Genomic DNA, 26,605 nt, shown 5'->3' with positions numbered 1-26,605 from the left:
TGTTCCATCTGTGTGATATTTAACGGTTTGTTTAGGTTATAGCTGAATAATCCCATTCCTTAAAGCTACCCTGCCTAGTACTTGTAAGAAGTGACTGTTCTTATCCCTTCAGCAAATAGTGATGGTTTTTGGAGCATCATGTGATTATCCCCAAAGAAAATATGCAGCCTGAACATCTTCAGCCTTGAGCTAAAGGACCTGTAAACCTTGATCCAAAAGTCTTGACAACATGGTTTTCCTGGGGCATTTCTTTTTATGGCCTTTTGCTGGGTCAGAAATGCAAAGAAATAATGAATTGTTCTCTGTTTCCTATTTAAACTAGAAGGGTGCAGGCTGTTTATTTTTATTATTTTATTTTATTTTATTTTATTTTATTTTATTTTATTTTATTTTATTTTATTTTATTTTATTTTATTTTATTTTATTTCATTTCATTTCATTTCACTTCATTTCATTTCATTTCATTTCATTTTATTTCATTTTATTTTTTATTTTTTACTGCAAAAATGTCCAGCCATATTTGTGGATGGTGATTTGGATTGGTTCTTATTGTTTTCCAAGCCTTCCTGTCCATTCCTAACAGTGAAAGGGAAACATTGTTCATTAGGTGATTAAAATAAGTTTAGAGTGGCTTGGAACTGCTCTGAGGTGGATTTTTCTGCCAGAGAGTCTATTAGTAAATGCTTTTATGGGACTCTTCCCTCTTCCAGAGTGCATAAGTTGTGCATCCGCAGTCTTGGAAAGCAATCATCTGTGAATTGTACATGAAGAAATGTAGGGGAGGCATGTGTGGTGTGTGTTCCAATGGGACTATTCCCTAGCCACCACTTGCTTTGGAAATAGTATTAAAAAGTACAATTGTTGGTCATTAGGGTTAGCCTTGCAAAGCAGGCATGACAGCATTAGCAGGAAATGCTTCCTTGATTTCAATTAGAATGCATAAATTATACTCTTCTTCTGTCTTATCCTTGCAACATTCAGCAACAGCATTTCCACCTCGGCCTGGGGAATAGGATTTTGCACATGGTATAACTTCCATTGCCTTAAATAAGGCCTCCCCAATTTTATCACTGAGCACTCACAATCTTCATTATTACAGTTCAGCCAGCAGAAATTAGTTGCATTTAGATCCCAGTAGGCCATAGGATGCATGCAGCTTTGAGATTTGGCTTCCATTTAGTCTTGGGAAGCGGTCTTAAAGCTTGATGACTGAATTACAAGAACTACTCACACCCCTCTGCCAACATTACAGTAAGAAGCAGAGCTGTCCTGGGGTGCGAGAAGCAGGGAAAGAGAAAGATGGGACTAATCATTCCTTGTTATAAGACTAAAACATCTATGGGAAAATCCAGTTCCTCTGATTTGCTTTCATCTAGCAAAATCCTTGCATGGAAAATGAGGTCGAGATAATTTACATAGTGAAGGTCAGCTTATTATTTACAGAGGTTTACTCATGAAGCACAAATACTGAGCTTGCTAATCTTGTTGTCCAGATATATGAGACTTTATCTACCTTTATCTGAAACATTTGTAGTATTACTCTGGCCAGTATGGGTAGCAAGAGCTGTGAAGCCTCCTAAGAATATGGGCTTCAACCTTGCGTATAAAGTATGCATATAAAGTCCTTGATGTACTCCAACAGCACAACTTTTTGTGTTGTTGGCGAGTCACTTCTCTTAGTAGCTAGACTAGTTCTCCCTTTGCTACAATCCTATGTCCAGTTATGGTGCAAAAATGCCTCACAAGTATTAATGAGCTTGAACTGTTTAGTTGTTCAACTTATTGTGTGAAATCAACAACCCCTTTACCTTTTGTATTGAAGTATTTCTCTGTGTGTGAGCATGCATGTGGTTGTAGTAGAGGGTTGTGCTGCCTTGCCTATGTTTAGCACATGTTTGCTCAGTGAATATATTTCGGTTGAAACGTCTGTGTGCATGAAAAGAAGAGTTTATTGATATACTGCCTTTATGGAAGGCTAAAATTACAGCTCCAGAAAAGGACTGTGAAATGTTCAAGGTGGCAAGAAGTACTGATCTGATGCTGAAAAAATACAGGACCATGAGCCTTCTTCCAAAAAAAAACACCTTTTATCACTTAGAAATCTGTTATTCACATCTTTTAAATGTTAACAATCATTAATTGGAATTGTTCCATATTTATGTCTTAATCAGTTCTTCCCTTATCCTCAGAGGAAGCAACAATTTTCCAAATTTGATTCTGAACTTTTCACAGCCTTCATGTGCATCACAGAAATGGCTAATCCAGAGAAAACTGTTGCCTGTTTTTTTGTTTCCTTGTATTCAGAATTCCAGCACTGGAGGAAATGCATTTAGCACTGGTGAAACATTAACACTGAAAGCTTTGCACACTGGAGCATTGACTTCAAATCATTTTAAGCTCCATCATGAATAAAAAGTTTTCAAGAATAAATGCTTGGGAGTTCACTTTAAGAGTTTTCCTTCTTATTAACCAGGATAATAAAGATAAATATCCCTTGTGATCCTAAAGGAATAGGAAATACATTATTCTCTTTAAAATTTAGAAATGCAGGAAGTTTAATTATGCCATGCCATCCAACCTTTGCTGACCGATGACCAGGATTGTCATGACTGGAACATTTAAAACTAAAATAACTGAAATTGGCTTTTCATCCACATTCTTTTTAGGCAGGCAGTCATGCTTGAATTGACTTTGTCTTTCTGAATGTCCTTTTGCTACAAAAAAAGAAGGAAGTTTACACTGTGTTCAAGGAGCATGTTATCTACTATATGATGTTCTATACCTTGTGCAAACTGGGGAAAAAATCAATATTTTACGTTTGCAAAACATCTTCTGTTTGTCTCAGCTTACTGTGAAAACATGAACTCTGAATTAAGAAGAAGTGGTGTTATTATTATACCCAGCCTACTAATGGGTAAACTAAGGCAGTAAATGCCAAGAAGACATGAACTCAGCAAGGAACAAAATCCAGAAACAAGACAAAGACCAGAAATATTTCCCATTGCCCATTCCACTGTATTGTTTGAATATATAAGGACGCAGCGTTTTCCTTCCCTTAACTCTTTCTGATGTGGGAGACAAATGAATAACATATGTGTAATAAAACAAGTTCAAATTTATTTATTTATTTACTTTTAACAAACAAACAAACAAACATAAACTTATTTGAGTAGCAGCTCTTGATGTGAAGATTTGAGGACATGAGTGACTGGGTGTGGGAATCAAACTTTTTATCCCAAGTCTAAACAAAACCCTTTCCCTGCATGCAAAACAGCTAGGGGCTTGTCCTTATCACCACTTTCTTGCAGCTGTTCCATCAAGCTCCCAGCTTTACTGTCTCACTTGAAGGCTACAACTCGTATGACAGAGTGAAGTTATTCTATATTATGTGCTACTATTTACAAGTGGCTTGAAATATTATTTTGCTTGAATGTTGTGTGTGTGCCTTCAGCTAATAAGCAAGTGTTTGACTCGGAGAGGTCTTAACGCCTTTCATAACCAGTGACCATAAATAATGGTCACTGGTGCACAGAATCCAGCTGTTTGCTCGGCTGTTTCCTTCTGTTATGAACACTGTATTTTCTGTTCAGACTATGGAGAACATCTTTACAATTTCTAACACGCCCCATTAATCTGGGAGCAGACATGCACGTTGGAGAACCTAGAGCAGAGATACTCCCTCACCCACAGACCACCTCTTGCGAACATAAAGTAAGTCTCACAGTGCTATAGTTGCATGCTGCCTGGAATTGAGGTGACCTGCTGCTGTGCTCTTTCTGAGCTTTTTCTCCTCAAGTATTGGGTTAGATCAAGCCTGTAAACAAGGCACAACGTCTTACAGAAAAAGGCTGTGGCTATCTTGAAAATGATATAGGCAGTGGAAATGTTGCTATGTCTCTTTCAGTAATGGGATGGTGATGTTTATTCACTTTACCCACCATCCTGGAGGCTCATTCCTAAAACAGCAATACTTCTCTTCCTTATTTCTTAACACTGCAGCATTATTTAAAGTTTTATAATATCTCCCACCACTACTATCATACAGAGTTCATATGCTTTTGCCCACAATACACAGAATGGGAGACCTGAAATGAAAATGTAATTAAATCATATGCAAATAAAGAAATGCTGCAGCTGACTTCATAAGAAGGAGACTGTCATATCAAATACCGTATTGTATTTGATTTCAATATTAACTGATAGGATTAGCAGAGATGAAATTTACCTTAGAAAAGGTGAGCCTGCCTGGAGTCACTGGTGAAAGGCTCTTAGTGTTTTTGTAGTTTTTACACCCAAGAGCTTATTTTTTCCCTTATTTTGGTGCAAAGACAGTCTTTCCTCCAAATGAAAAAGCCACCTTGATGTGCCGTGACTTGCCTTTCCTTACCCAACATCTGAGCCTCTTCCCCTCCATTGCCTTCACTTCACTTGCCTCAACACAGGGATGTCGCTTCCAGGTGGCAGCCGGGGCTGCGTTCCTACAGCCTTTCCTGGTAAGCCGAGGCTGCAGTGTGTCTTTGTGGCAAAGGAGGCCAACAGTCTCCTGGGAGACTGCATTAGGAAGAGCATTGCCAGAGAGTTGAGGGAGACGATCCTTCCCCTTTGTTCAGCACTGGAGAGACACATCTGGAGTACAGGGTCCAGTTTTGGCCTCCCCAGTACAAGAGAGGCATGGATGTGCTGGAGTGGGTCCAGTGAAGGACCACACATCTTGAAAGGACTGGAGCTTCATTCATGAGAGAAGCTGAGAGAGCTGGGACAGCTTAACCAGGAGAAGAGGAGGCTCAGGGTGAACTTAGTGTGTATAAATACCTGATGGGGGGAGTAACGAGAGCCAAAGTCTTCTCAGTGGTGCCCACTCTCAGGACAAAAGAACAAGGCCACAAATTGAAATATAGGAAATCCCACTTCAGAAAAGACTTTACTGTGGAGGTATCCAAACACTGCAACAGGTTGCCCAGAGAAGGTACAAGGCATCCTTGACAGGATGCAGTCCTGGGCAACTCGCTGTGCGTGACCTGGCTCTGGGCAGGTGGGTTGGACTGGGCATCTCCTGAGGGGCCTCCCCACCTCAGCCACTCCATAAAGAGCTGTGATTCTCTAATAGAGACCAGGCTATGACTAGCCACGCTACATTAAACATTTTTAGAGCAAGAGCCTCATGACCTTTTCATGGCAAAGGAAGGCAGCATTTCCTTCTCCCATAGAGGTGTGCAAGGTCAGGGCCTTGTTGGAGGACAGCACATGCTGCCTGCAGCCGTGGGCTCTCCTCCGTGTCAGGACAGGTCAGGAGTGCTCCTCGGCAGCAGTCCGGCAGTGAAGAGATATGTGGGATCCTCTCTTTACGGTCTTTCTGAGCATGGCCAAGGCCTGGCCCCATCGTACAAGAATCGCTCAGCCTGGGCTGTCTCCTGGAGCTGCCATGCGTCCAGCTTTTGCACCTCAGCTCAGGGCACGCTTTTTTGACCTGCTGCATTCATAAACACTTGAGCAGCCTTGCCTTCTGTGGAAAAGTGCCTTGGGAGCCTGGTATGAGAGGTGCTATAGAAATGTAGGTTTTGATTTAATTTGGTTTGATTTACAGTTTGAGAAATGAAAATCTTTCTCCATTCCTAAGACCCCTGCACAATTATTACAGCTTGCTCTTGCTGCTTGCAAAGCTACTTGCATTCCCTCTTGGATCACTGGGGATTTCCTTGACACATTTACACTCCTGTTCTTAATAATTCTGTACCCAGCCTCATGCTGATGCTTTCTCCCTCTCTTTCTTTCTTTCTTTCTTTCTTTCTTTCTTTCTTTCTTTCTTTCTTTCTTTCTTTCTTTCTTTCTTTCTTTCTTTCTTTCTTTCTTTCTTTCTTTCTTTCTTTCTTTCTTTCTTTCTTTCTTTCTTTCTTTCTTTCTTTCTTTCTTTCTTTCTTTCTTTCTTTCTTTCTTTCTTTCTTTCTTTCTTTCTTTCTTTCTTTCTTTCTTTCTTTCTTTCTCTTTCTTTCTTTCTTTCTTTCTTTCTTTCTTTCTTTCTTTCTTTCTTTCTTTCTTTCTTTCTCTTTCTTTCTTTCTTTCTCTTTCTTTCTTTCTTTCTTTCTTTCTTTCTTTCTTTCTTTCTCTTTCTTTCTCTCTCTCTCTCTCTCTTTCTCTCTCTCTCTCTTTCTTTCTCTCCTTCATTCTTTCTTTCTTTATTTCCTTCTTTCCTCCTGTATTTCTGTTTTTCTGTCTTTCGTTCTTTCCTGTCCTTCTGTCAGTCTTTCTGTCTGTCTTTCTTTCCTGTCCTTCTGTCTGTCTTTCTGTCTTTCCGTCTTCTTGTATTTATTAAAATCACCTGCTCCACAGATATTAAACATGACCAAGCCAAGTGGTACAGACCAGCCATAAAAAAATAGATGACTACATTTGCCCCCATAATGATCTAGGACAGGCACTTATTCCTTCAAACAACTGCTGCACCTTCAGAGCTTGGAGACCTGAAGACCCCAATAGCATCAGCAGCTTAAAGAAATTGTACAAAATTCCTGTCAGATCCTTCTACTTCACAAATTTTTACAGTCTTTATGATTTTACTGTGGTGTCACCCTGCTTGGTACTGTGAGGCTATATGAATAGGAACTCTACAAGTGCACAGGAGTTGCCCCAGAAACCACATATTTAAGCAGGCAAAAATATCGACAAGTAAACAGAGGCGCAGAGAGGTGAAGTGATTTGTTCAAGGCTGCCGGGCAGCTCACTGGAGGGCTCACTGTGGAGCAGGCTTTCTGACATTGCATCCATCACTGTTACCTGCCTTTAAATATCTGAATTAATCTTTTAATCCTTTGGCATTCACAAAGATTGAAAAAATGACTTTACTGGACTTGAGGAATCCAGATGGTCCCTGAAGTGGAAAATATAAAAGAATATGACTAACACTTGTAAAATTAAGTTGGTTTATGTAACATATTCCTTGTAGCTTGTACCTCTGTAAAGAGATACAGTAACCCTGACTCCCTTGTCAGTATTTCCTAATGTGTGACAGACTTACATTGAAGGACAGGAAAAAAATGGGAGTGATTTTATTTCTTACCACAAGGAATTGCCAGTGTTTGATATGTAATAACAAACGGTGAAACTATGCTCAGACCTCATCAGGATGGGCACAAGTTTGGAATTAATACAACGAAGATCTCTTGTAGGTTTAAACAGCGGAAAAGTGTTTGGGGCCAGAATATGACTTCGTGGTGATACAACAGCCAGAATAAAAAGCTCAATAATTAATAATAAATTTTGGCACACAGATTTTCAGCATGGTGCTGTATTTGCCATCAGTGCAAACTAACCCATTCCCTGCCTACTGGTATAAACTACTGTGGCAGAAAGACACAGCACACAGAGTAGGGGACTGAGCTGGGTCATCCTTAAATGCCGTGTGGATGGCACTGGCACTGCTTTGAAAGAGTCACTTCAGGAGGTTTTCGTCTCATCTTGCTTCTAACAGGTATCGAATCCAGGCTTGAGGTCTGAGGCCCCTCTGTAGTAGCAGCGGGACTCTCTACAGGGAGAGAGAGGCCCCTTCAGAGGGCGATTCATCCCATGTGCCTCAGGCATCCATCTTAGGAAGGGATGAATCTCTCTCTGGAGGGATTGCTTTCTCTCCACTGAGTATAAAGGGAGCCTAGATGACTAGTGCTCTCTGCTAGCTGCCTGGACTTCCAGGGAGTTAAAACTAGGGTAGATCAATCCCACCTCTTCATGTCCTTCCTCATTTTTGCCATCAGAAATGGTAAAACCTGCCAGTGGCAGGCTGACAGTCTGTGCTTGTGACTGTCGAGCACTCCAGGTTTCAGGAATAGGTCCTACGTCCCTCTCCTCAGTGTCTCTGGGATGCTGTTGTCTTCACCCCTGTTGTATCTGTGGGTGTCTTTACAAGCTTCAAGGCAGGCTACTAGGTGGAAGATTTTTTTCTGTGTCAAATCATGATTTCTTGGGGAGACATAAAGAGGGCACAGCTGCAACAAAGCAGAGAGACAGGTGGGGATGTCTATTTATATTTTTAAAAACTGCAAATGCATGTATGCACATAATGTATATGTGTGTTTACGTAGAACTGCTCAGGTTAGTCAGAATGCATGGCTGAACAAGAACCTAGACTAGAGAATCATCAGAGTACAGCTGAAGAAGTACTTGTTTTGAAGTTAAATCTTTTTTTTTTGTGCTTTGTAAATTTAAAATATGGTATTCTGCCTTGTTTGCAATGAGGGCAGGGTTGTTTTTTTTTGGAACGGAAGAATTTTCTGCAGAAAATGAAATAAATAAATAAATAAATAAATAAATAAAGGACTCTCAAAGGCTCCAAAACTCATGTAGGTAGCTTTATCTTACTGCTCTAGTCTTTATCTTTCTGCTCTATATGCTGTGCATGGTCGGGCCCCATCGTCTTGTGCATGTGTCAGAGGATCCTTGGCTCTGATTGGGAGCTGCAAATACTGTCCCATTAAAATCAGGAACAGTGAAGGTTCCTGCAGAGACTGTGATAAACATTTGACCAAAATTATTCTGCTTTAAAATGTGCCAGCCTACAAAAAACAGTGTCTTTACTATCTCATCCCTCATGCCTTTCTATCATGTCTCTGCCATGTGCAGAAGTTACCTGTTAGCCTCAGCCCACTTTCCTCCCTTGTCGCACTTACAAGGTGGCTGACACCTTCTCTTGTTCTTCACTGGTTCACAGCTCCAAAACCAGGCCTGGCTTTCTGCTCCTTGCCCTGGGGGATACTTCTCAGAGCATGCACAGGGATACAGATGTCTTCTGCTCTGCAAGTGTCAAGTAGTGTCAGGTGGGTGTAGTGGCTCAGAAATAGCTTCTTCAAAAAGAAAAAGTGCATCGTTCTTATTATTTTATTCAAAAAGGAAAATTCACATTTCTTTACGTAGTTTATAAAAGCATGCTATTTGTAAAAGCAGTAGATTTCTGTGTGTGTATGCTTCCTCCCCTTTACCTTTAATCTTCCCTTGCAGGTTTTTGGAAGTTCTCCTCAAACCACCTCCAGCTACTGTACTCTCCCTGCTTCCATGTGTTCCCTTACCTGCTGAGGAGCTGTATGTGGCAGTATGCGAGCAATCCTCCCCATGACGTCCAGTCTCCCCTGCCGTAGTCCAGACTTCTCTTTGGTTCTTTTAACAAACTGTTTGGCTATGTTGGATGCATTGAGACAGGAAAATGCGTGCTTGCTGAGTGCATGAGACTTACTAAAAACATTATGCAGAAAGTCCCTACCTCAAATGTCCATTCCTGGGGTTAATGGCTGGTAAACGGGAAGCCAACTTCATGGCAAAGTGAGTTGTGGTAGGTTCATCACTTCAAATGTTTTCCTGCAGTGAACCATAGACCCTCCCTCTTGCCATCTTACCTTGGAGCTTTCACCTTTCACATTATTCCCCTCTTTTTGTAGGTGGTAGCCTTACTGATTCCACCTGGTGGATATCCCATACACAGGGAAAGGAATCCTCCTTGTCCTGTAGCCACTTTTCTTTATATTTACCCCTTGTCTCCTCCACACCCTCTCCCTTCCACACCAACAGTTTCTGGTGCTGAAATGTTCTGACTTCAGAGAGGCCTGAAGGAAGTGAGTGACGACAGGATATCCATGCTGAGAAACTGGTAAGAGCTTTTGTCTACCGCAGTTTTGAAGTCAAGACATCGCTGCCTTTGCTGTGATGGAGAGTTTCTATAACATTAGCCACAGTTACGGAGGTTCTCTTTCCATGGGAGGAGAGGGGAAAGGATCAGGTGAAGCGTCCTTGGTTTTTCAAGCTGCCTGAAATGCATCTCTGAAGAAGTCACTGGTGGGTGAGATAAGGTCTAGTGTGAGGGAGAAAAGCAGGAGGTTGAACTGAAATTTCTAAATCATTCACCTCTGAGTGAGGTACCAAATAGACCCAAAGCAGCAGCTGAGACTTTGGAGAAACCAGTCAAATGTATTGTCTTTTTTTTTTTTTCCTTAGGGAAAAAAAATAAAAGAGGTGAAAAAAAATCAAGGAGAGCAAAACATTTCCTTTGCTTTGCATATTACAAAAGGCACCAAACGTAGAAAAGAAGAGGAGCAAGTAGGCTGATAAGAGATTTCATTTCATCCCCCTCAGGGTGCCGACTTACCAGTGGTAACCTCGTGGTCTGCTGATGTCATTCGCACAAAGCAGTTACTTCTGAAGAGACAGGTTTCCTCAGATTTTACCATCTGAGGGAAAAATAGAGGAAGAAATTGTTTGAAAGGGAAAAAAATGTTAAGGTGTCTGTGTTTTACCAAAAGCCTTTGTAGGAGGTTATTAACTTCAAAGGAAAACTAAATTTATCATAACTTCTCTCCCCCCTCCCTGTGTTTCTGAAAAGAGCACTTGCTGTGATTGTCTGAGCTATTAAGGGCTCCTGGAATGGCAACCAAGTCCTGAGCTCCCATGTCTGTGTGCTTGCTGATTTATAAACCTCTCTGTAGGTAGAAAGAAGAAGGTGAAATTTCCCTTTTGGTGGCAGATGGGCTCCAAAGGCTAAAATACAATTATTATGTAGACTCTCAACATGTACAAAATGGGAAGTTAAATCTGCCTCTAAGACCCATATGAGGCAAAAAGCTGTCAAGGGACCACAGACTTAATCACCCCAAACTTTTCCTTCTTCTTAAATAATGATCCCTGGAAAGAAAGACGAAGTTTAAAAGTAGTTCCCAGAGGGGAGCCACAGATGCCACCTGTTCATTTTGAACGTTAGCCACACAAACCTGCAGCACCATCCACATACCTGTATGACATTTTGAGGAAAAACTTCTTAAGCGTTTGTGCTGTGTGAGTGGTGGAGGGGAGATACATGTTCTCTCTTGCATTGCACTAATACCCATAATGTGAAGGAGACAGGAACGTAGTTGCCGGCGCAAGAGAGTTAATCTGGCATGAAGCAGAAAGTGGAAGATTTTATAAAAAGCTCCTGTCATTTGGTAGAGGTTTCTGGTGCCCAAATATGAACCTCCCGCCAGTATGGTGTGCTGGCTTTATCTTCACGGAAATGTTCTCCTCCTGATGCTCTGATCAGGTCTGCTTGCTGCTCTGGTCTGTATGAACCCGATTCTTACGTTTCTTGGCAATGCCACAGCTTGGCAAAGCTTGCTTCTTCAGGTTCCAGCCCTTCTCTCCTGGCAGCAGCATGCTCATATTCAGCAGCCACTAACCATCTGTGGAGGTGCAAGTTTAGGGTTACCTGGTCAGGGCTAACCAGCTCAGATGAAAACAATGCTGAATTCACTGCTGGGGCTGGAGGGAAGCAAGGCCAACAGCAGTGGGAAGGATTGTGAGGTGGATGCAGTGGTAGTTGCCCCCCGTGGGCACCATGCAGGGGACTGGAGAACAGGAGGGATAACATGGGAAACAAAAATTGTGCACTGGTTAGTGCATTTCTTCGCTTCAGCGTGCACCCAAAGTAATTCCAGGGGTGGTATGGGATGGACGCTGCTGCAAGTGACAGCCCAGCTGAACTCTGTGTTTTCAGTGCCTCTGAAGGAGTAGCAGTGCTCAGGAAATGGGTGGTTAAAAAGCCCACATATCCCTGAAGTAACCTTAGCTGAAAAATAAGTCACTTAATTAGCATACAGTAGATACTTATTGTTAAGTGAGAATGCCATCCCCTCCTGCAGGGATTTGAGTTAAACATGATGATTGATAAATTGTTATATTCACACAGTGTCACTCAGTGATATAATCATGGCTTTTGTAAATATTTAGTCAAGAGAGCAATCCAGCTGTTCCCAGCCAGGTTTCATCCAGTGTCAGCCAATGTTCAGTGCCGCTGATTTATTTCATGTGTTGCTTAAGCCTTGAGTAAGATCACATTTTTATGAGTCTCGAAATACCTATGGTAATAAATAGTGAGAGTGCTGGAGCTAATGACAACAGCAGAAATAATTATAGGGAAAGATATTACCCAGGGTCCAGAATATGGCCAAGTGCTTAACTATTTGTGGTTTTTCAGGACAACTACTTAGCGGCTTTTGCCTAGATCTCCAGCAATGCAGTCCTTACCAGATGCCATTGAAAAGGGAAGCTGAGAAGGAACCCTTCTTCAGGAAAATGCTAGCACTTCCCAAAGCTTGCCTTCACTGTTGACAGAAGGCTGGGTTTAAAAATAGTGTTGGACGAGGAATGGAAATTCCATTTTGCAAAGGATTTCAAGATTTTGGAAATTTACTTTGGGTTCAATTGCAAATGAAGCTTGCAAATTTTGATATTCCTTCTGATAGAAAATTTGAGGAAGGATTGCTCTAACTCAACTGTGCTGGTGTTGCTATCAAATACAGTATTAGAATGTAAAATGTACAAATATATGTAAAATGGAAAGTCATTTTAAGTGGAAACACTGATGCTGCTAGCTCTAAAGGTGTTCAAACCTGACATATTCACAGTGCTGGAGGTTTCTTGTGTTTTTTTCCCAAACACATTTCTGCAAAACTGACAATTTTGTAAGGCATTTCAGTTTTAATGAATCTACATTTTCTGATATCTCCTTTCTGACCATGTTCTTGTTTGAAGAAACACCCTTGCAACTTTTTCTCACTCATCTGTCTCACTTTTATTTTGGGAGCTCTTCAGGAATAGCTTTTGTTCTCACGTCAGTTCTTTGTTGAGGAACTGTCTGTCGTGATGTCCTTCCCCCAAGACGTGGAACTGATTCATAAAAAAAGAAAGTTAAAAAAGAAAATGACACCCAGTTTGGGTTGTATTGCGTATTTGAGATAGCATGCTTCACCCACAGGACAAGATGGTAGTTTCTGAATTTAACTTATTCCCAGTAAAGAACCTCTGCAGTGACCCATATAGACACCTCTTATTCACAGCAGAGGAAAAAATTGTCTTTACTGCCAAAGTTTTGTTTCCAGAAAATTCAGCTTTTTGTTCCCTTTTTGCAATTTATGTTTGTTCATCTTCAGAAGCATGTCATCACTACAGGGCGTTTCTAATTTTCCAGGGAGCATGGACATTTGGAAAAGAAATACAGGCTTAGCAGCAGTGGAGTAAGCATCTACATGAAGGTAAGCTTAGATCAATACACACAAGGCCTCTTGCTAAGTCGGATCTTAAAGCAGGAGGGGGTGGAACTCCAGGAAGGGAAGCAAAGTCTTGGAGGTGCCTGAAAGCAACTGTAGCTCACTGACAGAATGAGGTGAGGTCGTCCTACAACACCGCAGACGGAGCGAAGCAGAGACTTTTTATTCATTGAGTGCATGGAAACATCTGAGGCAAAGGAAAAGCTGTTTCAAATGGGCATTAGCATGCCTGTTGGCACTCTCAGGCTCATATCAAGGGCGCCCTTGAGCTCAGAGCCAAGTGGAGGTACACCCCTTGAGAACCCAAGGTGACAAAGTGCAGGTGGAAATGCTGTTCAAATGTATATTTAATGGACATGGGGATAAGCTGTGTTTCAGCCAGTGAAGGTAAAAAAAAGCACACAAAAAAGCCCTAACAATATCTCATGGTCGATAGCACTAATGGGAAGCAGAGCTTTGAAGCCAATAGAATTGCTCAAAACCCAACAAATTCAACTGCAGAAATGAGTGGATGAGGAACAACTTTTAACTCACTGCCCAGTGTGTCACGTGTTATCCTTTGTGCCTGAAACATGGGGGAGGTAAAGCAATTAGAGACTTCAGCTGCAGAGTCCAGTTCAAGTTGTGTGGATTTTTTTTTTTTCCCTCTAGGTCTTCATTCTGAATTTTGTGGTGGCTAAATGGGAATTATACAACTCAGTACCGAAGTAGGAATTAGTCTTATGCCATTTTCTGCCTACGATCACTTTTCTTTCAGTAACTGCGAGCCATAGGAAAAATGCTTCTAACTTTCATTGTTATCAAGAATAATTTAAATGCTACCAGCAGTTGCATTAGCAATATTTATTTGATTATTATGAAGACCCCTTCACGCAGTTGAAGTTAGTTCTTGCTTCCGCATAGAAGCTGAGAATTTTAGGTTTATGGTTTGCTCTTTCTTATTCCCATCCAGCCGTGATGTGAAGTCTTCCCACTCACTCGGTTTTTGTGGGCTAATATTAACCACGTTTGGCATTCGTTGTGCCTAACCGTAGTTATTCAAAAATTACATGGTTATCTGAGTAGTCTTGGCCGCCTCTGTAGCCAGTGGTGAGACTCAGGCAGGGTGATTCATTCCATCCTCCCAGGTATCACCCTCTGGAGGTGTCCAAGCCTCCACAGGGAGACAGATGGCTAAGGTTAGGTGAGGTGAACCTCAACCCCAGTGCTCAGCAATAACTGCTTGGCTTGTAACCAGGACACCTGGGGTTCCCTGGGGAAATCACCCATCCAAACTCTAGTTAGAACTTGCACCTTTTAGCATCCAAAATTAAAGGAGTTTATGTGCTTTCTTTCAGTCCAGTATAGTTGTAGGTTTTGTGCATAATAGAAGAGACTTTGCCCTATGTTTGACCTACAAACTTACGCACCATTATGGCCTTGAATTACATATTCTATATTTTTATACATCTGCTGTCTGTGTGAACATGCACATATTTTCTGCATAATAATATTCAGATATATGGTTCTCTATGATATTTTATTATTAAAGTGCTGGCAATATGCTCAAAGCTTTACAAAATACAGATAAAGGTAATTCCTGTCAGAAGGAGGTAGTTACACAGATGAACATTAGATTTGTAGGGAGTGAGAGACCAAAAGATCCCTTTTTTTTTTCCTTTTTTTTTTTTTAGCCTCATTTCCTTAGAAAATGAGGTTTGTATGTTTCCCTGTGTGGCGGTGAGGTGTGTAGCTGTGGTTTTGAACTAGTTGGCCTGCTTCAGCCAAAACCAGCCAAAGGGCAGGTGATCTCAAGAGAAAGTTCTCAGAAAAAATGTCAGCTATTTAGGTAAGAGCATGCCCTCACCAAGGAAGAGGTATAGTGCAAGCCAGTATTAGGTGCTAGAGGATCTACACAGGACTTCTATGTGGAAATCTAATTGTGGGGAGAGAGAGCATCAGTTATCACTGGTATTATGCTAATCCCTAGAGAACTGGGCAAAGAGACCCATAGGAAGAAAAGCTTTGCCAATTCTGCTGCAGAGGAGGTTTATTTTATGCTAGCCATGGCCTTTGTCTTTGAATTTCCCTTAGGAAGAGAAGATTTTAAGGGTTCTCACCCCTGAGTATCCTAACTGTGGGGACAAAGCTCATTAATTGAGGGAAGGAACAGTGGAAGACAGAAACGAGAGATGAAGCTGAGGATTGTTAGAATGTTTTGTGTAAAAACAAAGAGGAATTTAATATTCCTACAGGCCTCCTCTATTTTCCATGTGCAGAAATATCTATTGATTCCATTAAATATTGTGTTACAATTAACATTTTTTCCTTAGATTTTGCATTCTTGACTAGTCTTAGCTGGTGAGGGGAGCACTGATTAGCTGTACGTTGTGGATTTCTACCTCCTGTTATAGGCCCCAATGGCCTTGTAGGAAGGAGGAAACCCTCCTCATCTGCTCTGATATTGTTTCTAAGATACAGCTTTATCAGGTTATGAGAAAGACTGCTAGATACGTCTGTCAGGAGTAGCAGAGAAAAGGATTTTCAGCCAAATATGTCTGCTCCTGGCCTGGGTGTTCCTATGAACGTAGCTTTATCAACAGCAGACAGACCCAGGGTGCCAATAGTTTCCTTCCCTGCCTGGTGGTGGTGGTAAGATTTAGGAGTAACTATGTCAGGTATGGAGGATGCACCTGATGTACATGATGTCTGTTTGGATTCTGATGCTGACACAGACTTCTGTACTAGCTCTTGGCTATTCTAAGGATAAGAAGAGAGAGACCAGTTTTCTAATTTGATTGCTTAGCTGGAGATTTTCTTGTTATATGTTTCTTTCATCTTTCTCAGCACAGGGACAAGTAGATTGGGTTGTTGAACTGGATGAGAAGAAGTAGGTGCTGTATTTCTACCCAATGCATAGCCTCAGCTGTCCCCAAGGGCTCTGGAAGATCCTGTGCAGTGCAGGTTGCTCAGGACTACATGTGCAGGGTGCTTAGTAGATCTCTTTCCAGCCCAGTTTGTGGCTATTTAGGCAAGCTGTTGTCTCTGTCTTCCTGCTGTTTTGGACTTCAATCTTCCCAAGAAGCCTTTCCACAGGAAGCTGAAGGAGAAAGACACGCAATGGGAGACAGCAGTGACGGCAAGTGTTTTTGGTGTGCCTGCCCACCTGCCCCGCAGCAGCCCTTGGAGTTGTGGAAACTTCCTGATCAGTGGAAGAACGGGTTGGATTACAGACTGCAAGGAGCAGAAATGTCTGCCACTTTCTTCTCCGTTTCCTCTTCCCTCGAGTCATGTCTTGGATGACTACCCAGATCATATCACCAAGACACACTGCACGTGCAGTCGGTGAGGTGTATAGTTAGTTTTCATCTTTCTGTAGAACATGAGGTACTGGCCACTAGACTTGATTTACAATTAAATGGCAAATCCTACAGTGTATTCCCAGGACCCCAGGAGAGATAAGTCATTTGAGTTGTATTTTTAATAGATTGTTATAAATCATTTTTATATTGCTGTAATTGAATAAGGTGCTTTAGAGAAACAGAAGATTGTACATTCCCTGCCCCTAGGAGTTTGCTTGCTAAGTACATCTTGAGGTACAAAAGGTACTTTGTGTAATTTTATGCAGTGCAAGCCCTTGTTACTAATGACAGTGTTGTAAATGTGGCCCATATCCTGCAACAGCTTAATGTGTGCTTAACATTGAGGATTTAGCATGCCTCCGGATGAGTATGGTGATTCATGCCGGAGAACACAAAAGACTGCCTTGTCGGCTTCTCCACCTGCCCTTCTGCCAGAGGTTGCTGCCCTGCCTCTGAGTCGACACATGCAAGGGTGTGCCAGCTTCGGATTTGCTGCAGCTCAAAGCACGCTAGCTCAGGATTTAGGAACAGCTATGCTGGGTCAGGCCAAAGGTCCGTCTAGCCCAGTGTCGTCATATTCTGACAGAGATCAGAGAAAGAGCAGAAGGAACAGGGCAAACACAAAATGACCCATCATCTGGCATATTATCCCAGTTTCTGACAAAGAGTGTTTTAGGGACTTGTGAGACAAAGTTTGTTTAATGGGCTGATGGGCCTATCTTCCATGAGTTTAAGCTTAAACTGAAATCGATGTAGTTGCACCATGTTCATATTCCAGCCTGGTTAATTCCATTCTGCATTTTCAACTTCCCTTGGCGCATCTTCAGATAAAGCATTCATGCCCTAAAGCTCTGGTGTAGTGTTTGCTAGTGCAATTTTGTAGCAGCTGCACTCCACCCCAGAGATAGGTGCATTTTGGCAGTAAGTGATCCTTAGATTTAAATAATCTATAATTCTTTGGAGCACTTTTTGGGCTTGTAAAAGGTGTTATACAAATCAATGAATAATTTTCACTCACCATTGTTTGTAATATATTCTTACTCCTCAGCTGAAAACAAAATTTCTTTTTCTATTGATTTTCTTCCTTTATGTTTGGCCAAATTGATTTTTCCTTTTCCTAATGGAGCAGAAACTAACATATCTGGATTTCAGTTACTTTTCCCTTTCTGCTTCAGCATCATTTAGGATATCAAAAGGCATAAAAACAGCTCTAAGGAATAGTATTCATTCATTAACTTCAAGGGACCTGACACTGTTCTAATCCCTTTTAAGGGAGCATGTATCTTTCTTTCTTTTTCTTTTTTTTTCTTCCTAATTTCATCAGTGGATTTATAGGTGTTCTCTAAACACGTATTAAGGAGACAAGAATAAATATAATGCTATGGCTTGGGAGGGTGAGGTGGGAGAATTAAGCACAGTTTGAGGTAGGCCAAATAGTTGGACTGCAGAAGAAATTTTGGATCTCTCCTGAAAATGTGTATAGAATTTAACAGGGTTTTGAGGGTGTCCTTCTATTTCTGCACACTGCAGCCCTTCTAAGTCTGGCTGCAGCATAAGCAACAAGATAAATATTCTTACAGAGTTTTCAGCTCAAGTTTGGTCAGGAAGAATTCTTCCTGATTTGTGATTCTTCCTGAAATATCCCATTTTTGGGATATTCCTCTTGAAATATCCCATTTCTGTCAAAGTATCTGCCCCAACTCGGGGCTTGATTTTGTAAGATGCCAAGCAGTCCTTTCCATTTAGGATATTAAGGGGTTCCTTGGGTACCAGGTAGCTGAGAAATGACCTGAGAACTGATACAGTTAGCCTGAAAAAGTTGTGAAAGACTAGATTAGCCCCTAAAATAAGTAGCTTTATCTGAACCCAACTTCTGAATCAACTGAAAAGTTCAGTTCTGAATCAATTGAAAAGTTCAAATATGATTAGGGGCTTAATACAGCCAGTGACTACCTGTAATAGTTCAGGCTACAGTAGACTAGTAGACTAGTTAATATTGGGATAAACTAAAGGGTTTTTAATGCATTGGGTCATATGAAATTCAGCCCAGGGTACACAGAGAACTGGCTGAAACAATCCCAGATAGTTTGGTGTTTATCCCCAGAAGCCGTAGAGGACAGGTGAGATTCTGGAGGATGGAAAACAGGCAGAGATGGTGTCTATCTATAACATGGAGAAAAAGCCAAATCCATGGATTTGTAATCAAGTCAGCAACCTGCCAATACATGGAACAAACAATCAAACAATTGATCTGTAAGTGCCTCAAAAAGGTACCAATGTTGTGAGTAGAACAGCCGACACCAATCTCTTTTCCTTCTATGACAAGGCAACAAACCTTGTGAGTAGGAAAAAGGCATTGGATGTCACATGTCCCAATTTTAATAAGGCTTTTGATACAGTTTTACAAGACATTGTCATAAGCAGCCTGGAGAGATGATGACAAGAAGAAACTGTCGTCTTAGGTCAATGCACAACTGGCTGGCAAGCTGTGGTCAGAGAGCAGTGATTACTGATGATTAACTGTGAAACTGAAAGTGGGTTTCGAGTGGTGTTCTTTGAGATCTGTGCTGGGCCAGTGCCATGCACGTGTTTGTTTTTAATGGCTGGGATGGTGGAAGGCAGAAGGTTCTCATTTGGTTTGTGAGCTAGGATGAGCTGAATGCAGGGAGGAAATTGGGTTCAGAAAGAAAAATAATCTGGTCAAATCAGGGGAATGGCCTGGACAGACCAGGATGCAAGACTGTGAGGACAAATGCAAAGCTCTCTGTTGGGATAGGAGTACTCATCAGCATCAATACAAGAATGGGAAATTCTTGCAAAGCATCTGTCCTGGACAGAAGGATCTGTGTCTTAGGGTGGATCATCTTCGAATAGATTTCACGTGAAATAGACTACACATGAAATGTGACTCAATAGGGCCACATGATTGTGATCAACTAGAAACATGATCCTTGAGGGAAGATCGAACAAATTGGGCTGCCTAAACTAAAGGGGAGGGAATAAACTAAAGTTGTCTTGAAAGACAAGTGGAAAGAAGGAAGAAATAATCTGTCATCTTTGTCTACTGGGACAGTGGGTAATGGGCTTTAACTGCAGTGAGAGAGACATAGCTTAGATGCCAGCAAAATCCTTTTACTGGTGATAATGGCAAAATGGAGAAATTGGCTGCTTGGAAGCTTACCAAATGTCCACCTCTGGAGGTTAGACAGATATCAGTCCAGAATAACATGGATCTAATTCATCTTGCCTTTTAGAGACAGAGATGGACTAGGTGACCTCCTGAGGTGCCTTTCAGCTTCAATTTCTTGAACTTAAGCATCTTTTAATTTCATTTCCATTTTCTTTTAATTTCTTTTCATTTTAGTCCAGGTAAGCCTTCCTAGTCTGTGAAGAGTTAAGGTTTTCTCTGTTCCTCAGTCTTACTGCATATTGTTAGCATTTAGCATCAATTAAAATGGCAAAGTCTTATGATCCGCTCTCCACCTTTGCTAGCCTTATCCATTACTCTTGAACCAGTTAAATAAATATGGTTTAACTGCAGTCTACAGAATAAATGTTCTCTCTTTCTTTCTCTGCATGTGTATCTGTACATATATAATATCTATATATATATATTTGAAATTATGATTCCATTTATCCTAAGTTTCTGGAATTTATTGATTTTTTTAACAGTGTTTAAATTACATCCACTTTTATGGAGACAAATCTGTTGAAGAATTAAACAGCAAAGTTTGCTCCAATCTATAAACATGACAGGGGGATGATTTCCTCTCATTTGCTAAATATACAGCTCCTTAGTCGGAGACATAAATAAGAATGTTGCCTAAGTAGGTCAGATTTGAGCTAGGGCTTTTCAAAAGACATGAAAGCACCCACCGTGAATATACACTTCAAAGCCAGAACCCATTTTTTTGTGCACATTTTGTTCCCGAGAAGTTTTCCATCTGTTCTAATGTCATGGCTTTGCCACAGTGGCTTGTCCTCAGACTCTGTATCTCTGGCAACTCATATGCTTTACTTTTTAATGCGGCAGGTAAAGGAGATAATTGGAAGACCTTCAGAGCTGGGGGAGGGGGGTGGGAGGAAAGGGGGAATCTTTCACTTCTAAATGGAGGCGAAGGACAGACATCCTCAGTTCCTTGTTGTTAGATATCTAGTTTGATTGGATGCCAGAAGCTGAAAGGAGGGAGTGTGCATTTTGAAAGGCTTTTCGAGGAGCGTATCTCAAATTAAAAGAGAAATAATATTTATAGAGGTTAGTGAAGTTCACTTCACCCCGTTCTCTGTAGCAGTGTAGTTCCAAATTCAGGATTCTTGATGGATTTAATCCCTTTTTCATCAGCAATAGTCCAACATGATCTGCCTGTCACTTTTTCAAATGATGTCTTTCTGACTTCTCCACGTAGCTCTGAAAGGGGAGGAAGCTTCCTCACTAATATGTCACTCAACCCACCCACCCAGACACCCACAGCTTGTTTGAAGCCAGCATAAAAAATAAAAATCCACCCTGGATTGTAGCCGAGATGAAGAGAGCGCTTCTTTAAATATCAATATCAGGGAGCATTGGTCCTAGAGGTGAAGCCAGGTATAAACCAACTACTTATTAATATCTCAAGACAGCCCTCAATCTTACAAAACAAGCAGAGCTGTGCTTTGCTATTTTACCTGCAAATTGGTGACAGCATTGCTGTGTGCTAAGTTTACACAAGACCTTTTATTTATTTGGATTGCAGAGTGCCTGCCATTCATAGAGGAACTGCTGGATCATCGTTGGGTGCTGCGTGACTCAGCCCTGCTCGGTTGTTGCCACCTCTGTAACGGGGAGTAGGAGGAGGTGGGACACCCAGGGCTGGGGGTGGCTCTGCCAGGCGCTGACTGCTGTATCTCAGCTGCTGCAGCAGCGTGAAGATGAAAAAAAGGCAGGGAATGGGGTGTGAAGAAACCAGAGACCAGCAGGAGTGGGCTTTGCTAGGGAAATTGGACCTTGTGCGTATGCCTGAGGAAATCCACAGCAATGGACGGAATGACTGAGGGGGCCTGCAGCTCCCAGGACTGGGCCTGGGAGAAGACTTGCAGGAGGCATAAAGATCCCCTCTCTTGTCTTTGGCAGATTGGCCATGCTTAGTGCCCAGGGAGCAAAACATCTTCCTAAATGTCTAAAGAAGGTCTCTGGGGCTATCTGCATCTTCGCACTCTGAGGCTGATAACACCCACTATTACCACCACCCTCATTGCAAACAACCTTGGGACAAGTGAGTGCATTTAGTACATCAACACTCACGTATATAACAAATTTGTGGCAGCATTTGTGTTTGCTGGACTCTAAGGAGAAAGCGAACTGCCATCTTTCCTGCATCTCAAAGTATCTTCATGACACCTTCTAGTGGAAGGTGTCCCTGCCCATGGCATGGGCTTGGAACTAGATGATCTTTAAAGCCCCTTCCAACCCAGACCATTCTTTGATTCTGTGATTCTCTAGCAAACCTGTGAAACACAGTCAAGATTCAGAGCATGATGGACTGTCACCTGGTTCACAGCAACACCTGGCAGTGGGCAAAGCACCACATACAAATAAATTAGTGTTTTACCCATTGCTGGAAGAAAGAACAGTGTAAGAATTTGCTTCAAAGGACTCAGCAATTAAGAGCAGAATGAATATGAGTCATCTGTCCAGCAAAGGCTGTGCCAGATGCAGACACAAAGTAATTCTGCATGTTAATACCACTTACGCAACGTTAGTCCTATGACAGGGAACATTTGCTGTCAGTTTGTAAGGAGGTACGTGCACATGCACACATACGCAAGAACATCGGTATAATTTGGGGTTGTTCAATTTGCTGATCTGCCAGCTATTCCTCTCAGGGCATTTTTAGTAAGTCTCAAAGTATTTTGGACGTTTACAGATTTTGCCTCTTGGCCCAGAGAATATCAGTATAGACACTGAATATATAGCTAGCTAAAATTTGGGAGTTCGGTTGGAAGGAAGCACTCTTATTTCATCATGGGATGTGCATTAAACCAAGCAAACCAAAGAAATACTAAAGAAATTCCCAGCAGCTCCATAGCTCTACTGCTGCTTGGTGGGATGGAGAGCAACGTGAGATATAACTTGTCAGTGAGCTGCTGCCTTGGGCTCCCAGGACCAGTGGCTCCAGGGCAGTGCTGCAGGAGAGGAGACCCTATCTTGCTGAGAAAGAACCCCGCAGCATGAAGCTGAGGACGTTTATAGCACCACCGCATTCTGTGTTGCAGAAGAGATGCTTGTTGGGCCTTTGGAGGGAGATGCTGAGGTCCTGAACAACAGGGTCAGGCTTTTTTAGTGAAGGTTAAAGATGAGTGCTGCCTGACGAGCTGCTAAGGATATGAGGGTGGAGGTACTAAACGTATAAGATGCCTCGGGCTGCTTGACACAAGGATGGTAGCAGTGGCAGACTTTGCGGTGCTTTAATGTGATTTACTAAGCTGTTTCCCATGCTTACCATGATTTCATTTATCCTCAGCTATCTCTATTGTTCAGGTTATCCAGGTCAAGAAATTTGGCTATTTGGGAAGGGTTAGGACTCATGAAACATAGGCCCAGGGTCATGCAGAAAATGTATATTGTTGTTTGGAGTGTGATCAGTTGTGAAAATGAAAGAGGATGAAAGGTTTTCTTTTTGGCGGCTTGTTGACAGGTGCATGTGTCTTGTCTTCATTATGCTATTGCAATGAAAACACCTGGAACTGAACTGGGGGGTTGAGGATTCAGGGAGGGAAAATGAATTGCTGGTGCTGAAGGCAGCCAGGTTGAGTAGCAGGAGACAGCAATGTGCTGCTTCTTGCAAGCTTCTTGCACTGCTGGGAGACAGGGAAACGGAGGAGCACAGAGGTCAGGGCTATTAACTCTGTGTGTTGTATATGTGAGTGAGAGCAGGGCTATTTCAAACCCAGCTATTAAATTTTTACAGTTTTTTGCTGATTTTTTTCATCTTCATTTTTAATAAAGAGGATTCACCTTTGGTGAGGGATTGCAAGATGCTCAGCTGCCCTAAGAGGAACCAAGTGTTGTCACATCACAGGATCTAGAGTGGGTCTTGCTGAATTCAAGGGGCTAGTCCCGGGGACAGACTCAGGGGATCAGGATCAGCCTCTTGATGGTCCAGATCTACCTGGCCTGTACGCTTCGCCACTCAGCTTGCATGTGAAACCCATGAGCTGTGAGAACATCGAACACTGAGGTGGGAAATAAATTCAACCTCCTACGATGCCCAGCTTTAAAAGACACTGGCAGGAAAATGTGGAGTAATGATAACTTCCAGGATGGCAGGCTCTTATTTCAACACACGTTGGGCACCACAGGGGCTTGGTGGGATGGGTTGAAAGGGTTGCACTGGGGACACGGGCTGGCAGTGGGCCCCCGAGGCCGGGGAGCACAGTGGGGCGCTGGAGGTGAGCAGCCTCACCCCCTGCTGATGGTTTCCAGGAGGGGATGAATAAGAGGCGGTTTGGGGCTTTCTGTGCTCCTCCTGCACCTCCAAACATCGCAGCTGCTCGCAGAGGCTGTCAAGTCAGAAGTCTGCTTCTCCTGAGTGCTTGCTGTAAACACTACGTGCAGCAGTGCTGATTATACATCAGTGCGCCGGGCTAACTATAGCACAGTAATTAAAGGGGTGAGAACATTTTGGAGTACTTTCTGCCACTTGTTGTGTGCGTAATCCCCCTGTGTTTGGCAATAAATAGAACTTTTAAGTTTAATTAATACACACTTGGCTGGCTATCCACTTAAAGCACGCTTCGGCAGCCCAGGCCATTACCCACTTAGGTGCCATGGTAGTGGTGTGGTGGTGGGGAGGGCTGCGGGAGAGCCCCCCAGCAGGGCGGGCACGGCTCTGCATCGGGGGAAAGTGGGTCAGTGGGCAATGCAGGGCATGGTCCGACACAGGCACCCGGGTGCTGAAGGGGAAGACAAAGTAAACAATCAGCTTTTCTCCTGAATGTGGAGCAGTTCGGGCTATTTTTCTAATTTATTTCTGAACGCTGGGTTTCATAAGTGAGTTCCTCCCAGGCTGGGGTGTCAGCAGGTCAAACGAGTCTTAAGAGAGAAATGGGGTCTCATCTCTCTTTCCCTCTCCAACTTCTTTTGTGTAGGGCAGTTCGAGCCATTGATTTTTTTTTTTTTTTCGAGTTTAGCAGAAACAACAAAAACAAACAAAAAAAATGGTTTGGATCAGATCAAATATACATTCCTTCCCTCCTCCTCCCCTCCTGGGATGAAACAAACAAACAAATCATGCCGTTTAGCACAATTGTGTCATTTGCCCTGAAACAAGCCATTTCATTTTGTGCACTTTTTGAAAAGCGAAGGCAAGGAACAGTGAGAGTTTCATAAAACAGCCAGAGGAGCTGGGCTCCAGTCCTGTCTCTGGCAAGCACTCATTTATTTATCGGAGTTGGTGGGGTGTCAGCAGGAGCTATTTCATTCCCCCCTGCTCCAGAACACACCCCAGGTTGTGATGTTTGGGGAATTTTTCTGTGGGTGGCGTTGAGGCTGGGCAGGTGAAGGAGTGAACCGAACTGCAGCCAGTGCAAGAAGTGTGGGAGTGAGCCACAGGAAAGCAGAAGCAAGGGTCAGGGAGGACAGGGAAAAGATTTAACTCAGAGTAGGGAGAAAAGGTGTCGGTAGAAAACCAGGTCTCCATTGTTGCACCTTTTTTGCTTTCTTCTTGCTCTCTGATACCATTTTTCCACTGATCTCACTGATTCCACTGCTTCTGCTTATCCTTTACCCTATGCCTTCTCACCTCCTATTCCCAGCCCTTTTTTTAGCTTCTCAGCCTTTCCTCCTGACCAGGTGCTTTGATCTGGGAAGCTGAATTGGTGGTCCATGGTGTAAAGTGACTGCTTGCTCTTCCTAGGGCTCAGCTGTGTATGGCTGTGTGTTTTGAAGACCCAGTTATGTGTGATGATTTCTAATTTTCACAGGGAGTTATTATTATTATTATTATTTTCTTTTTAACTCTTCATGTTGGAAAAATGTTTTCTTTTGGAATTGCCACCTAGAAAATATTCACTGGCTTATTCTGCAGGGTGTAGGGCAAGAGACAAACTTTCTCCTGACTCCAGATAGAATGAAGTAGGCACTTGCAGGGTGCAAATCATTTGCCCCATTTTCCATCGATACAGGAAGACGGGAAGTGTTTCCCTAAGGAAAATGCTTCTCTGCATTAGCTCTGCTGCGAACATCAGCCACTTGCCCAGGGAATGCCACGCTCTCCCTGCTTGGCCCAGCCAGAGCCCTGCGGAAGCACTCTGAAGGATGAATTTCTGTCCTTTGCATCCCTGTTTTCCACATTAGGAAGGGAACATCTCAATGTTATCACATCTCTCGTATTTCCTGGCCTGTTACTCTGTCCTGCTCCAAGAACTGCGAGCACCAGCTCCTCCTTTACCGAAATGGGGCAGCTATTAGCTGCAAGGAGACTTCTTCCTTCATTCTCCCCTGTGATACACAGTAATCAACCCCTACACAGGCTTTGGGTGCTTGCTTGAGCTGTGCTTCCTTTTCTTCATGGCAGAGAGCTACTCTCTTGCACAACAATGACCAAATGGCGTAGATGTGCTTCTCTTTTACATTGTGAACATTATTTTGCATGCTATGCGTGCAAAATGTGGTTTTCTTTCTTTCTTTCTTTTTTTTTTTTCCTAAGTCCTTCTGTCTTCTGCACTCTCAGAAATATCTTCATTTTTCATACTGTGGTTTGCAATGCTGCCTCTGTTTTTTTGTACCTTCTTCATAACAACCCCACTTGAGAGGCGAAAAAGGAGGCTCTGAAGCCCAATTCCTAGATTACGACCTGCACGTTATTTTAATTTAAGCCTGCCTACTGTTACAACAGAGAGTCGAGGTGTAAGTGTGTAAAGTGCTTTGGGAGCCCTGTGATAAAAGACCCTATAAAAACATAAATGTAAGCAGACGGCAGACTCAACCTGCATGTTAGAAGCAACACATGAGCTCACAGAAGAGGGTGCAAACTCAACCCCTTCCTGGGGCTATCTCAGGCAACAATTAATGTAGCCCTTGCCAGAGCTTGCTTATTTGGCTTCTTTCTAATGTAGACCTCTCTATTTCTCACCAAGTTGCGTCAGCCTCAGAGCCAAACTAAATCATCTGGGTTGCAGTTCCTGGCTCAGTCAGTCTTTTTGTGCCTGTTCAGAAAGAGGTCCGTGACC

The 26,605-nt window shown here is 42.5% G+C and overlaps 1 protein-coding gene across 8 annotated transcripts in view; it reads left to right on the top strand.

Moving 5' to 3' along the window:
- Positions 1 to 26,605, top strand: part of LOC308191905 (uncharacterized protein) — a 176,367-nt gene that overhangs the window by 40,716 nt on the left and 109,046 nt on the right. For 5 of the 8 annotated variants that reach the window (XR_013948378.1, XR_013948379.1, XM_080584814.1 and 2 more), the window contains exon 2: positions 12,977 to 13,040. The exons of 2 other annotated variants lie outside the window; for them this stretch is intronic. Coding sequence is in view for 4 of the 6 variants with exons in the window: in XM_080584814.1 (XP_080440940.1) it covers positions 12,977 to 13,040 (64 nt within the window). In the remaining 2 variants the exon portion in view is untranslated. Of the gene's footprint in view, positions 1 to 3,590; positions 3,712 to 8,698; positions 8,805 to 12,976; positions 13,041 to 26,605 lie in introns of all 8 variants that reach the window. One more of the 8 variants, XM_080584816.1, reaches the window with a different exon arrangement.

This window comes from Anser brachyrhynchus (genome assembly GCF_964034855.1).
Source record: "Anser brachyrhynchus genome assembly, chromosome: 3".
NCBI classification, from domain to species: domain Eukaryota; kingdom Metazoa; phylum Chordata; class Aves; order Anseriformes; family Anatidae; genus Anser; species Anser brachyrhynchus.
Note: the sequence above shows the minus strand (reverse complement) of the source record. Positions and strands in the feature narration are given on the sequence as shown.